Source organism: Oryx dammah, unplaced genomic scaffold, assembly GCF_014754425.2.
Source record: "Oryx dammah isolate SB20612 unplaced genomic scaffold, SCBI_Odam_1.1 HiC_scaffold_16, whole genome shotgun sequence".
Taxonomy (NCBI): domain Eukaryota; kingdom Metazoa; phylum Chordata; class Mammalia; order Artiodactyla; family Bovidae; genus Oryx; species Oryx dammah.
In genome coordinates this window covers 8,608,847-8,623,485 of record NW_024070200.1, presented here as the reverse complement: position 1 = coordinate 8,623,485, position 14,639 = coordinate 8,608,847, and the positions used below count along the sequence as shown (strand labels likewise).

Here is a 14,639-nt window from a genome sequence, read left to right as displayed (position 1 = left end):
CTCTTCCCCACTTCCCTGCAGCAGCACTTGGCTGACTGTCCACGTGCATCCGCTCCTTCTCTTTAAATGTAGTTTTTCCCCAGAGCTCCCTCCCCTCTCATAACAGGCATTCTTCCTAACTCATATCCAGTCCCGTAGCTTCAGCTTCAAGACAATGCCTTTCCGATCCTTCCCCAGCCCTGCTGACTAAGGACACATCGAGCTGCTTTGTAGCCCCTTCCCAGATGTCTGGCAGCACTTTCACATCATCGTACCCAAAACGAAGTCTCTCACACTCCTCTACAAAACCACTCTGCCCTGCTTTGTATTAGGGGCCTCGCTGTCTGTATCTGTTTGGACTATTTGGCGTTGCGAGTCATAATCGGGAAAGGGCCGATGTAAACTGGCTTTTCAATAAGGACATTCATTAGCTTATGTGGCTGGCGGTCTCAAGGAAGAACCTGCTTCAGGCCTGGTGTGATCCAGGGATGGTAGCCCTTTTCCAGCTCTTTCCTTGGCTCTGTCTCTCCGAGGGTGACTTCATTCCTCAGGTTGACAGCAACATTCCAGGGATCTGCACACCTACACAGCCACACCCTGATGAAGAAAACTTTCAGAAGTTCTTATAGAAAGGAGGATGAACTTTCCAGCAGTACCCCACCCTCACTGTCTGGAGTTGAGTCGCTTGCCTGTTCCTGAACCAATCTCTTATCTGGAATCAGTAAGGCCCCTACTTGAAGTTAGAGGATGAAGTTAATTTCCCACAGGCTGAGAAAGGGAGTAGTTGAACAAAATTTGGAATCTGTTGGGAAAGAGGAAGAGGGAATGGATATTTGTAGACAACCAAGAGTGTCCTTTATACCATTCATCATGCACTTGCCCCCATCACAGCTGCGAGCCTGGTATTGCTGTGGGCTTTTGCCTCCCTACTATTAACTGGAAAAAAAAAAAAAAAACTACTCAGAGTGTGAGAGCTGTGAGTTCAGCTTTGTTTGGGGTTTACTGAGGACTATAGCCTGAGAAACAGCCTCTCAGAGAGCTCTGAGGACCTGCTCCAAAGACGTAGGTGACATATAAGGTGGTTTATTTAACTCTGCATGTAAGTGAAATAAGTAGGGTTGACAACATACAGCCTTGACATACTCCTTTCCCAATTCTGAACCAGTCCATTGTTCCATGTCTGGCTCTAACTGTTGCTTCTTGATCGGCACACGTTTCTCAGGAGGCAGGTCAGGTGGTCTGGTATTCTCATCTCTTAAAACATTTTCCAGTTTGTAAAGCAGTATGTATGTGATTTGAGTGAAGAGGGAGTTGCTGCTGCTGCTGCTGCTAAGTCGCTTCAGTCGTGTCCGACTCTCTGCGACCCCAGAGAGGGCAGCCCACCAGGCTCCCCCATCCCTGGGATTCTCCAGGCAAGAACACTGGAGTGGGTTGCCATTTCCTTCTCCAATCCAAGACAATGAAAAGTGAAAGTGAAGTTGCTGAGTCGGGTCCGACTCCTAGCGACCCCATGGACTGCAGCCTACCAGGCTCCTCCATCCATGGGATTTTCCAGGCAAGAGTACTGGAGTGGGTTGCCATTGTCTTCTCCAGAAGGGGGAGTAGGTGCAATTAAACACATGCAATTAACACATCTCAGTAAAAGGTCGCTGCTAGTCTCGAGGAGCAGATGTCTCCATTACTGATTTCGGTGCTTTTCTAGGTATTAAAACATGCAAGATAATGGGGTCATAAAAATTTCTCCCGAAAATACCTACCTCTCTGAAGGCCCATTCTGTCGGTTTTTCCCGGAGCACAGGATGCCTCCTTCCTGACCTCCCCGCTGATTTCTGTTCAGGGGGTGTTGGAGGTTAGCAAGCGCAATAGCTAATGACCTCATCCTTGTAGAGCTGGATGGCTGGTGACGTCCTTTAGCTGGCACCACTGCCTCTCATATCCTCTTGGTCATGAGATCCTCAACCCAGCTCTCTCTATTTTTTTAAGAGCTCAGCTTTTTACTGGACCTGTTACCAAAGAGGTTTAATCAAAAAGACCAAGGCCCGTGTCATCATCAGACTCTTTAGATTCTTCTTTCTTTGCTTCTGCTTTCTGCTCCTCAGCTGGGGCAACAGTGGTAGGGGTAGGGGGACAGGACTTCCCTGCTGGGGCAGGTCTACCAGCCCCGCCCCCTTCTGCCACTCCCCCCTCCCTCCCCCCATGATTGCAGATGAAGCTCCCCATGCTGACATTGGCCTAAGCCTTTGTGAACAAGCCTGGCTAGAAGGCTCAACATTTACACTGACTGCTTTAATGAGGGCATTGTTATCATCCTCTGCAACCGTCACCTCATCCTCATGGAGGATGAGGGCTGAGTAGATGCTGGTGGGCTCCAAGACTGAGGCCGTGGTGAGGGCGAGTGCTAGGCTGGGGTGTCAGGCACGGTGCTAGCCGCAGGGTGAAATGACGGTCTCACTCTAACGCGGTCTTAGCTTCCCCGGGAAGACCGAGAACCTTAACCTAGCTGAAGGAAGGGAGGCCTCAACCCATCTCTTGAACAGCTCTCTAAAGAATGTCTCCTTTCCATCCTCCTGGCTAATTGCATTGGTTCAGATCCTCACCACTGATCTCTATTTATACCTGAATTTGATTCAGTGAATTAGCATTGAGCCCTTTCTTTGTTTGGCCTTGTTACATGGCAAGTGGGATCTTAGTTCTCTGACCAGGGATCCAACCAGCATCCCCTGCCTTGGTAGCTCAGTGTCTTAACTCCTGGACTGCCAGGGAAGTCCCTGGAGTACTTTAAAGGCCCAAAGATGACTGCAGGGCTCACAGACTAGCAGGGACTCTTCAGTCTAAACTAGCAGCTCCAGGCAGGACAGTGACTTAATGACTGAGGTATGCGCACAGCCGTGTCCAGAGCACTCTGCAAAGGTCAGTTTGAGTTTTCGTCTTATGTACAGAGCCAGACAAGTGAGCTCCAAACTTCTCCCCATTCCGCAGATCAAGACCCATCCCCCCAGCTCCTCTGATCTGGAGATCCAACACAGTTGGCCCTCCTTTTTGGAGTTTGGGGACTGCTGGAAATGCTGGGACTGAGGCCGAGCCTCCAGGGCTGAGTAGAACTTACCAAGCAGGTAAGGGGACAAGGAAATAACATGTAAAGGGGGCACCTGGGTGAGGGTATGGTGTGCTTTGGAACAGAAAGCATCAGTATAGCTAGAGCTTGGATTCTAGGGGAGCCAAGGGAAGAAGCAAGTATGGCATAAAAGGTGAGACAGAGTGTAGAATAGAAGATAGCAGGCTAGCCCGGAGCTTCTTCCTGGCTCAGCAAATGGCCTGCTAGTCTGTGAACTTCCTAGGGTCTGCTCAGTGAGCTTGTATTCACCCTGTCAGTCCAGCTCAAACGTCAATCCCTGTGAGTCATAATCACATACTCGCCTGGTCCATCAGAGCTCAAAAACACCTCTATGATAGCCCTTTCCACACTGGGGGCTGCCATGAAAGGACGCACAGGCTGCACACTGCTCAAGGACGTTCAGCTGCGGGCGTGAGCAGGGGCTGAACCGTGATGTATTCTGCTGGCTGCAGTGTGTCTTGGAGTGGGCACCATATCATTTGTCCAAGAGCATGTTACCTTTTTCTACTTTGTATAAAAGCTTCATGTGCTTAGATGCATCCTTGTCCACATTAGACCATAGTTATTTGCTAAAATTTTGCCAACAACACACGCACACCCAATACTCGGTGTTGTCAACAGTCATACATCAATCATTTTTTGCCTTTCTCCTTAGGGTCAAAATCAGTGCCCACAATTATTTATTGGGGGAACAAATGAATGCATAGTGTCTGATAGGATGACCATTCTCTTGAAAATGTGCCTGTTTCAACTTAAATCCATCCAGCTATGATTTACCGGGTATACATGTTTTCTTCTGGACACATCTCACATGCTTTCCTGGACTCATAGATGCTTCATCTTCTTTCTCTTGGAAGAGATCTAGAACACACTGTGTCAGAAACACATGACCTTCGATTTCTTCCCATCCCCCAATCTTTCTCGTTGTGTCCTTGCTGACTATAGGTAAGTCCCAGGTGTACCAGGACCATGGTGTACTCTTGTCATGCTGTTGACAAGGTGAAAAATCTATGCTTGTTCCTTAAAAAAAATTTTTTTTTTTCCTGTAATGTGCATCTTGTGGGATCTTGGTTTCCCTGACCAGGGATTGAACCCAGGCCCTCAGCACTGAAAGTGCAAAGTGCTAACCATTGGCCAGCCAGGGAGTTCCAAAAATCCATGTGTGAATCAGGATTTTCAGAATATCTTCTCTCTTGCACATTCAGTCCAGAAAAGAAATCAAATGGATAATACTATGGGCTGAATCATGTCCAAAATATGTGAAGTCCTAATCCCCCAGGACCTCCGATGAGACCTTATTTGAACATAGGGTCTTTATAGAAGAAATCAAGTTAGAAGGAGTTCATTTGAGTGGGTCTCTAATCCAGTATGCTTGGCGTCCTTATAAAAAGGGGAAATTTGGACAGAAATATAGGGAGACTTTCATGTAAAGATGAAGGTAAAGATGTGGGTGATGTTTCTATAAGCCAAGGAACACCAAATATTGCCAGGGAACCACCAGAAGCTAGGATGTTGCTGTTGAATTGAACAAGAATGTGAGAAACCTAGACAGCGTATTAAAAAGCAAAGACATCACTGCCAACAAAGGTCCATCTAATCAGAGCTATGGTTTTTCCGGTAGTCATGTATGGATGTGAGAGTTAGACCACAAAGAAGGTTGAGTGCTAAAGAACTAATGCTTTCCAACTAAGGTGCTGGAATAGACTCTTGAGAGTTCGTTGGACTGCAAGAAGATCAAACCAGTCAATCCTAAAGGAAATCAACCCTAAATATTCATTAGAAGGACTGATGCCAAAGCTGAAGCTCCCGTACTTTGGCCACCTGATAAGAAGATCTGACTCATTGGAAAAGACCCTGATGCTGGGAAAGATTGAAGACAAGAGGAGATGGGGTGGGTCGGAGGGTGCAGCAGAGAATGAGATCGTTAGATAGCATCACCAACTCAAGGGACATGAATATGAGCAAACCCCCAGAGGCAGTGAAGGACAGGGAAGCCTAACTGTGCTGCAGTCCATGAGATCGAAGAGTCGGACACAACTTAGCGACTGAACACACATACACGACCTCTGATGAAAGGCATCTCCCCTCTTGTGATTCTCCAAAAGAAGCTCTGGTAAAGAGATCAAGTTTGATCTGAAGTGTCCTGCTCTCATGCAACCAGTCAAGGATCTATGGAGGAATATCTGATCCCTGAGACAGGAGGAATAGCAACCAGTGCAAATTCTGGTCCTTTTATGGTTGATGCCCACCCACGGTACGGTACTACCAAAATCTGCTGGCACCACACAGCAGGGAATAACTAGTTAAACACAATGATCATCCAAGTTACTTTCATATCATATAAGAATTTTTTTTTTTAACCATTAGAAGTTTCTGTATCGCGGGGCTTCCCGGGTGGCTCAGTGGTTAAAGAATTCACCTGTTAATGCAGGAGACACAGGTTTGATCCCTGGCCTGGGAAGATCCCACGTGCCACGGAGCAACTAAGTCCATGGAGAACCAGAGCCCAGAACTCTAGAGCCCAGGAGCTCCAGCTACTAAAGCCCACACACCCTAAAGCCTGTGCTTGAGAAGCCTGCCCACGGCCACTAGAGATTAGCCCCCACTCTCCAAACTAGAGGAAAACCTGCAGAGCAATGAAGACCCAGCACAGCCAAAAATAAGTAAATTTTTTTTTAATTCTGAATTTTTTAAATACTCCCAGCTGTCAACTGTGATAAGTTACCTTACATTTCCAGAGTAGATTTGTTCCACCTTGAGGATTCTGAAAAAATCCACATTAATCACTTATCAGCACTTCTGAGTCATTGATGATCTATAACGGTTCAAAGAAACTTGCCCAAAGCTTGAGTTCGTTTTAAATGCCTCACACATTTTTCTTCCAGTGTGTTCTAATTCTTCCCTCCTGAATCAGGGTTTAAACAGCAGGCAGAAATAGTACCTAGGATCTTTATGTAATTTTCTTATTCATCTGTTCCCGGCTATTTTCATAAACTTTGTTATTTGAAAACTACACACAGAAGAGAGCCAAGATTTCATTTTAAATTTTTTAAAAAAAATCCTTCTGTGATCTTTCTTCCTATGGGACTATCCAGGCGGCATGTCTCATTTAGAAATTGTCACTCCCATCTAAATATTAAGGTAACACTGCTTCTTGCAACAAATTACTGTCAACTTTCTTTTTCAGGGCATGTCTCAAGAAGACCTTCTCTTGCGCCTGCTGGAATGTGATGTTATCATTTATAACATCACTGAGAGCCCCCAGCAAGCAGAGGAAGCCATCTGGGCAGTCTCCGGTTAGTGAGATGCACCCTCGATCTCCAGGGGCGGGACTTTCGTGCCATATACCTTACCTAAGAACCATCCCAGGAGCACCAGGCAAATTAGAACCATGGGAGAACTGGTCTGAAATTTACCTAAAACAGGAGGAGGAGGTGAGATCAAACTAGTGGGTATGCCTATGGATAATGTTACAACATTTACAGAGGCATATGAAAATATTTAAGAGTTTATGTGAGCAAGAATCAATTCATCCTGGGAACTCCCTGGAGGTCCAGTGGTTAGGACTGTGTGCTTTCATTACCAGGTTCAAAGCCTAAGATCCCCACGGCTAGGCAGACAAAAAAAAAAAAAATCTATTCATGTTGGGCAGCACCAAATTTGAAGTGGTTAGGAGATCCACTAACAGGAGCTAGGGGCAAGAGTGAGAAAACCCAGAAGCAATGCAGTTATTTGATTGAATACAGCTTAAGTATTATTCTCGCAGTCATGTCCGACTGGGAGAAGGCAATGGCAACCCACTCCAGTGTTCTTGCCTGGAGAATCCCAGGAACGGGGGAGCCTGGTGGGCTGCCATCTATGGGTTCACACAGAGTCAGACACGACTGAAGCGACTTAGCAGCAGCAGCAGCATGTCCGACTCTTTGTGACCCCATGGACTGTGGCCTGCCAGACTCCTCTATCTGTGGAATTCTCCAGGCAAGAAATACTCGAGTAGGTAGCCATTCCCTTCTCCAGGAGATCTAACTGACCCAGGGATCGAATTTGGGTCTCCCACATCGCAGGCAGATTCTTTACCATCTAAGTGACCAGGGAAGGGAGAAGCCAGAAGCTTGCAATTATTTGACTGGCTGCAGCTTAAGCATTTCCCTTATTTGGGAGAGTGTATCGACTATTTGTGATTAGTTTCTTTAGGCTTGGGTTTGCTCATCTAGGCTGCTAAGGTGCTAGGGCCACCTCAGTCCAATGGCTTCCTTGCCAAGTTAATTTAGCAACAGGTACTCCTGAAGGAGAGAATTTTTTAAATTGAAATATAGTTGATGTGGTGGTTTAGTCACTAAGTTGTGTCCAACTCTAGTGACCCCATGGACTGTAGCGCAACAAACTCCTCTGTCCACAAGATTTTCCAGGCAAGAATATTAGAGTGGGTTGCCATTTCCTTCTCCAGGGGATCTTCCCAACTCAGGGATCAAACCCAGGTCACCTGCATTGCAGGATTCTTTACTGTCTGAGCTACAGGGAAGCCCAAAATTGATGTACAATGTTATAAAAGTGTACAGTGTTATGAGTCACAATTTTTGAAGGTTATACTCTACTTACAGTTATTATAAAATGTTGGCTGTATTTCCTGTGTTGCACAATATATCCTTATAGCTTCTTTTATACCTAATATTATTTTTAGTCACTCAGTCGTGTCTGACTCTTTGCGACCCCGTGGACTGCAGCACACCAGGCCTCCTTGTCCCTTACCATCTCCTGAAATTTATCCACATTCATGTCCATTACATCGGTGATTCCATCCAGCCATCTCATCCTCTGACGCCCTCTTCTCCTTCTGCCTTCAATCTTTCCTAGCATCAGGGACTTTTCCAATGAGTCAGCTGTTCACATCAGATGACGAAAATACTGGAGCTTCAGGTTCAGCATCAATCCTTCCAACGAGAATTCAGGATTGACTTCCCTTAAGATTGACTGGTTTGATCTCCTTGCTGACTAAGGGACTTTCAGGAGTCTTCTCCAGCACCACAGTTGGAAGGCATCAGTGCTTTGGTGCTCTACCTTTTTCATGGTCCAGCTCTCACAACCGTACATGGCCACTGGGAAGACCATAGCCTTGACTATCCCTAATAGTTTCTACCTTCTAATTCCCTACCCTTATCTAGCCCCTCCCTCTTCCCTTTCCCCACTGGTAACCACTAGCTTTTTCTCTAGTTCTGTGAGTCTCCTTCTTTTTTGTTATATTCACTAGTTTGTGTATTTTTTAGATTCCACATATAAGTACATTAGACAGTATTTGTCCTGCTCTGTCTGACTTATTTTACTCAGTGTAGTATGTCTATGCACGTTGTTACAAATGGCAAAATGTCATTCTTTTTTTATAGTTGAGTCAATGGCACCCCCACTCCAGTGCTCTTGCCTGGAAAATCCCATGGATGGAGGAGCCTGGTAGGCTGCAGTCCATGGGGTCGCTGAGACGGACATGACTGAGTGACTTCACTTTCACTTTTCATTGTCTTGGATTGGAGAAGGAAATGGCAACCCACTCCAGTGTTCTTGCCTGGAGAATCCCAGGGATGAGGGAGCCTGGTGGGCTGCCGTCTATCGGGTCGCACGGAGTCGGACACGACTGAAGCGACTCAGCAGCAGCAGCAGCAGCAGTGATTAGCGATGTTGAGCATCTGTTCACATGTTTGTGGGTCATCTGCATTTCCTCTTTGGAAAATATCTATCCACTCCTGCCCATTTTTAAAATTGTGTTGTTTGTTTTTTTGATGTTGAGTTGAATGAGCTGTTTATATATATTGGATATTAATCCCTTATTGTTTTTACCCATTTGCAAATAGTTTCTTCCCATTAGTACATTGTCTTTTTATTTTGTTAGTGGCTGTGCAAAAACTTTTAAATTTAATTAGGTCCCATTTCTTTATTTTTCTTTTATTTCCTTTGCTTTATGAGACAGATCGAAAAAAATACTGCTATAATTTATGTCAAAAAGTGTTCTGCCTGTTTTCCTCTAGGAATTTTATGGTTTCCAGTATTACAGTTAGGTCTTTGATCCATTTTGAGTTTATTTTTGCATATGATGTTAGGGAGTGTCCTGAGTTCATTCTTTTACATGCAACTGTCCAGTTTTCCCAGTGTCATTTATGGAAGAGACTATCTTTTTCTCCATTGGGTAGTCTTGCTTCCTTTGTCGAAGATTGACCATAAGTGCGTGGGTTTATTTCTGGGCTGTCTAGTCTATTCCACTGGTCTATGTGTTCAAAGAATAGAATTTTTAAATCATTTAAAGAAATGAAACATTAACGTTCAAAATTTAACCTTTATTCATTTTACAGACACTGCTCAAGGAGGTGGGGTTGAATGTATTGGGAAGATACAAAGACAAATAAAAGTGATACCTCAAGACTTTGTAGGCCCACAGTAGAGCTAAGGGACTCAGGAGAAACTTTTGTGCAAGACAGAGAATGGCATGTTGATACAAAAGGTGTCATGAGATGGATGTGACTTTAGGGGAAGAGGAATTATTTCTAACTCTACGGATTCGATTCAGTTCAACAGATGTTCCCTGATAGCAGGGTCGGGAAGGAGTTGCAGAGAACACTTGCATGTTTTAAATGCTTTGAAAAAGGTAAAAAGGTAAACTCTAAGGAACAAAGTGATGTTTAGCAATTTGGTGCTTTATAATTCATATCCTTATTAAATCCAGAGTAACTGAGCTTATTTGAAATGTCGTTCTAGACCAGGAGGACAGCGAAAAAAGACACAAGCACCTTACTTTGCAGTATTTTTTACTTTTATGTTAGGTGGTTCCCTGGTGGCTCAGACTGTAATAAATCTTCCTACAGTGCAGGAGACCCAGGTTCTATCCCTGGGCTGGGAAGATCCCTGGAGGAAGAAATGGCTACCCACTCCAATATTCTTGTCTGGAGCATTCCATGGACAGAGAAGCCTGGAAGGCTTTGTGACCATGGGTCACAAAGAGTTGGACACAACTGAAAGACTATCACTTACACTTCAATACCTTCATTTTTGGCAGATTAGTCCAGGAGTCAGCAAACTTTTTCTGTAAAAGGCCAGGTTTTTGGCTTTTCAAGCCAACTTCTCTGCCACTGTAGCATAAATGCAACTATAGACAAAAATGTAAATGAATGAACCGGGTTCCAATAAAACTTAAAAATATATTTATTTATTAATTTATTTGGCTGCTCCAGGTCTTAGTTGCAGCGTAGGGGATCTAGTTCCCTGACCAAAGATCAAATCCAGGCCTCCTGCTTTGGAAGCACAGAATTTTATCCACTAGACTGCTCTAGGGAATTTCCATTCAACAAAACTTTATTTACAAAAACAAGCAGTACCTTGCCAACCCCTGAATAAGAAAATAGAAAAACTGTATTTTGGCTTATGTTCAAAGAAATGGAATGAAGCTTCGGGAATAACTGTACCATATTCAGAGAAATAACGATGGGAAACTACTCTCTCTAGATGTGCGGAAGTCCTCAGGAGCTTAGAATGTTTGATTTCTCATTTATCACTGTGGGCCTAAGTTTCATTCAGATACAAATCAAAAACATGAGCAATGAATGTGTCATATTTCAGAACAGAGCTTTATAATTGCCTGCTCCCCACATTTTGTCCCTTTGCAAATATCAACAGATGATGTATAATTGCACTTTCTAAGATAATTGCACCAACTAAAATAATAATCAGACCTCATGTTTACTGAGTTTTCATTTTGTGCTGGTCTTTGGAAATTGATTTTTTCTATATAATACATACTCAGAGTTTTCCTTAAATTTTAATTCTTTTCTGATATAAAACCTGGACATATTTCAAAAATTTTAAAAAGCACAGGAGGATTTAGAAGAAGAAAAATTTTCATGCATTTCTTTCCCATCCCATCCTTACTCCCCCAAAGGAACCTCATTTAACGCACTTGTTCCTTTTAATGCTAAGTCACTTCAGTCATGTCCGACTCTGTGCAACCCCATAGATGGCAACCCACCAGGCTCCCCTGTCCCTGGGACTCTCCAGGCAAGAACACTGGAGTGGGTTGCCATTTCCTTCTCCAGTGCATGAAAGTGAAAGGTGAAAATGAAGTCGCTCAGTCGTGTCCGACTCTTAGCGACCCCATGGACTGCAGCCTACCAGGCTCCTCCGTCCATAGGATTTTCCAGGCAAGAGTACTGGAGTGGGGTGCCATTGCCTTCTCCAGTTCCTTTTAATACACACACACAAAAATGCCTGCACTGATGTCCTTTGATTATGAATTTTAGATATTAACCACTGACTTCCTGCTATAACAGATGAGCCTCAGCACCTTGTAGGATCCTTCCCATTAATCATCACGGGAACATCGTAGATTTGATTGGGTGGCCTCAGCCTGCAGCGGCTTGGAGCGGGGTTTCAGTTCCCGGCCAGAGACTGAGGTCAATCGAGGCGGTGAGGGCATCTAGTCCTAGCCACTAGACCAGGGGTCAGTGACAAGGCCCTCGCCCCTTGCCTTTGCAGAAATGAATTTCCATGAAGGACAGTAGTGAAACAAGTAAAATGTTTATTAGGAGGAAAAGAGTACAAGTAAGTGTGGATAGACAATGAGTGGACTCAGAGAGGGAGTCTGAGTGCCGTTGAGGTAGTTGCAGTCACTTTTACGGGGCCTTTCTCCTGGGTTTCTTTTGGCAAATCAAAATGATTTGCCAGATTCAGAGTCCATATTTGGTGTATCTCAGGATCCTCCCATGTGTGCGTGCCCATATCTCAGCCAAGATGGAATCCACCGAAGAGGCCTATGGGTAGTGAGCATCACTTACTGCAGGGTGGTCCCCCTCCCTTTCTGACCTCCAGGGAGCCTTTCTGTGCATCTGTGCATACTAAGGGAGGTCTCCTGACTTCAGGAATGAGAAAAATAAGTGGTCTGTTATCTAGAGTCACTTGGACAGCGAGGAGATCAAACCAAGTCAGTCCTAAAGGAAATCAGTTCAGTTCAGTTCAGTTCAGTTGCTCAGTCATGTCCGACTCTTTGCGACCCCATGGACTGCAGCATGCCAGGTCTCCCTGTCCAGCCAACTCCCGGAGTTTACTCAAACTCATGTCCATTGAGTCAGTGATGCCATCCAGCCATCTCATCCTCTGTTGTCCCCTTCTCTTCCTGCCTTCAATCTTTCCCAGCATCAGGGTCTTTTCAAATCAGTCGGTTCTTCGCATCAGGTGGCCATAGTATTGGAGTTCAGTTTCAGCATCAGTCCTTCCAATGAACATTTAGGATTGATTTCCTTTAGGATGGACTGGTTGGATCTCCTTGCAGTCCAAGGGACTCTCAAGAGTCTTCTCCAACACCACAGTTCAAAAGCATTAATTCTTCAGTGCTCAGCTTTCTTTATAGTCCAACTCCCACATCCATACATGACTACTGGAAAATCAACCCTGAATATTCATCGGAAGGACTGATGCTGAAGCTCCAATACTTTGGCCATCTGATGCAAAGAGCCAATTCATTGGAAAAAGACCCTGATTCTGGCAAAGATTGAGGGCAGGAGGAGTGGGGTGACAGAGGATGAAATGGTTGGATGGCATCACTGACTCAATGGACATGAGTTTGAGCAAACTCAGAGAGATAGTGAAGGACAGGGAAGCCTGGCGTGCTGCATTTCATGGGGTAGCACAGAGTAGGACATGACTTAGCAACTGAACAACAACATCGGATCACAGAGAACAAATTTCCAACTCTTTGCTCCAGGGAGCCATCTATCTCCTGCCCCAGGTTCTCAAACTTTGATACCCCAGTTCTTTTCATGGGGAACTCTTTGGTGGCTCAGCAGTAAAGAATTCACATGCCAGTTCAGGAGACTCAGGAGACTTGAATTTGATCCTGGGTTTGGGAAGATCCCCTGGAGGAGGAAATGGCCACCCACTCTGGTATTCTTGCTTGGAAAATCCCATGGACAGAGGAGCCTGGTGGGCTCCAGTCCATGGATTGCAAAGAGTCGGACACGACAGTGAGTTCCATTCCACTCCAATGTTTAAATGTGTGGAGAGCCCTCCTGGAAAATAACAAGCGTTTTGGACACCAAATACTCATGGGTCCAGTCCACCGCTATTCTAAATTCCAGTGTCTACATATTGTTCATAATCAAGCATCAAGGTGTTACCAAAACCCTCCACCCACAGCCCCCAGCCACCACTCATGGGCTGCTCTACCCCAGCCAGGGACAGCTGTGGGGATGGAAAATTACTTCTTTCCACAAGGACTTAAGCTAAATAGCACTGCTTTATGTGAAATCATGAGAGGGCCTGGTCCCATTAAAAAAAAAAAAAAAGACAAATAATGCTATTTATAGCAACATGAATGGACCTAGAGAATATCATACTAAGTGAAGTAAGTTAGAGAAAGACAAATATCACGTGATGTCACTTATATGTGAAAGCCTAAAAAATGTAAATGAATTTATTTACAAAGTAGAAATAGACTTACAGACACAGAAAAGAAACTTATGGTTATGGGTTGGTGGGGGGTGGATGACATAAGAGTTCAGGATTAACATGTACACACTATTATATATAAACTAGACGAACAATAAGGATCTACTGTATAGCACAGGGTTCCGTAGTCACAGTCTTGTAATAACCTATAATGGAAAAGATTCTGAAAAAAAAAAAAAAGAATGTATAGATATAGATTTTATTTTCAGTTGCTAAGAGTGTCCAACTCTTTGTAACCCCATGAACAGTAGCCCACCAGGCTCCTCTATCCACGGGATTTCCCAACCAAGACTCCTAGAGTGGGTTGCCATTTCCTTCTCCAGGGATCTTCCCAACCAGGGAATCAAACCTGCGTCTCCTGCGTTGGCAGGCAGATTCTTTACCACTGAGCCACCAGGGAAGCCTTATAGGTATAGATGGATACAACTGAATCACTTTGCTGTACACCGGAAGCTAGCATCACATTGAAAGTTCAGTTCAGTTCAGTCGCTCAGTCGTGTCCGACTCTTTGCGACCCCAGGAATCACAGCACGCCAGGCCTCCCTGTTCATCACCATCTGCCGGAGTTCACTCAAACTCACGTCCATCGAGTCAGTGATGCCATCCAGCCATCTCATCCTCAGTCGTCCCCTTCTTTTCCTGCCCCCAATCCCTCCCAACATTGAAAGTTAGCTATATTTAAATTTTTTAAAAAACATTTTTTAAAAACAGAAGAAAAAAAAAGAAGAAAAAAATAAAATAAAATAAAATAAAATAAAATAAAATAAAAACAGAAGAGGCCTAGCCTTCTGATTCAAGCCTCCCACTCCACTCTCCATGAAGCCAGGGAAGAGACATAGTGGGGACCACAGGCCAGACAACCAGGCTTCTAGAACTGGACTCTGTCCCACGGCTTCATTCCATGATTCTGGGCAAATGGGAAGTGTGCTTCCCTTCCCTTATCTATAGAAACAGAGCCGTTAGCATCTACCTCCTGATGGTAAGAATTCAGTGCATGCCTGTGTTAGTTGCTCAATCATGTCTGACTCCTTGCAACCCCATGGACTGTAGCCTATCAGGCTCCTCT

At 44.7% G+C, this 14,639-nt stretch overlaps 2 protein-coding genes across 3 annotated transcripts in view; one reads left to right on the top strand and one right to left on the bottom strand.

Annotated features, from left to right (window-relative positions):
* AK7 (adenylate kinase 7) overlaps positions 1-14,639 on the top strand; it is a 72,404-nt gene that overhangs the window by 7,558 nt on the left and 50,207 nt on the right. For both annotated transcript variants that reach the window (XM_040257080.1, XM_040257081.1), the window contains exon 3: positions 6,282-6,390. In XM_040257080.1, coding sequence (XP_040113014.1) covers positions 6,282-6,390 — 109 coding nt within the window. The remainder of the gene's footprint in view (positions 1-6,281; positions 6,391-14,639) is intronic.
* On the bottom strand, positions 1,999-4,065 carry LOC120875663 (60S acidic ribosomal protein P1-like). The gene is given in 3 exon segments (XM_040257598.1): positions 1,999-2,237; positions 2,240-2,382; positions 3,986-4,065. Coding segments are annotated over 3 exon segments (462 nt in total).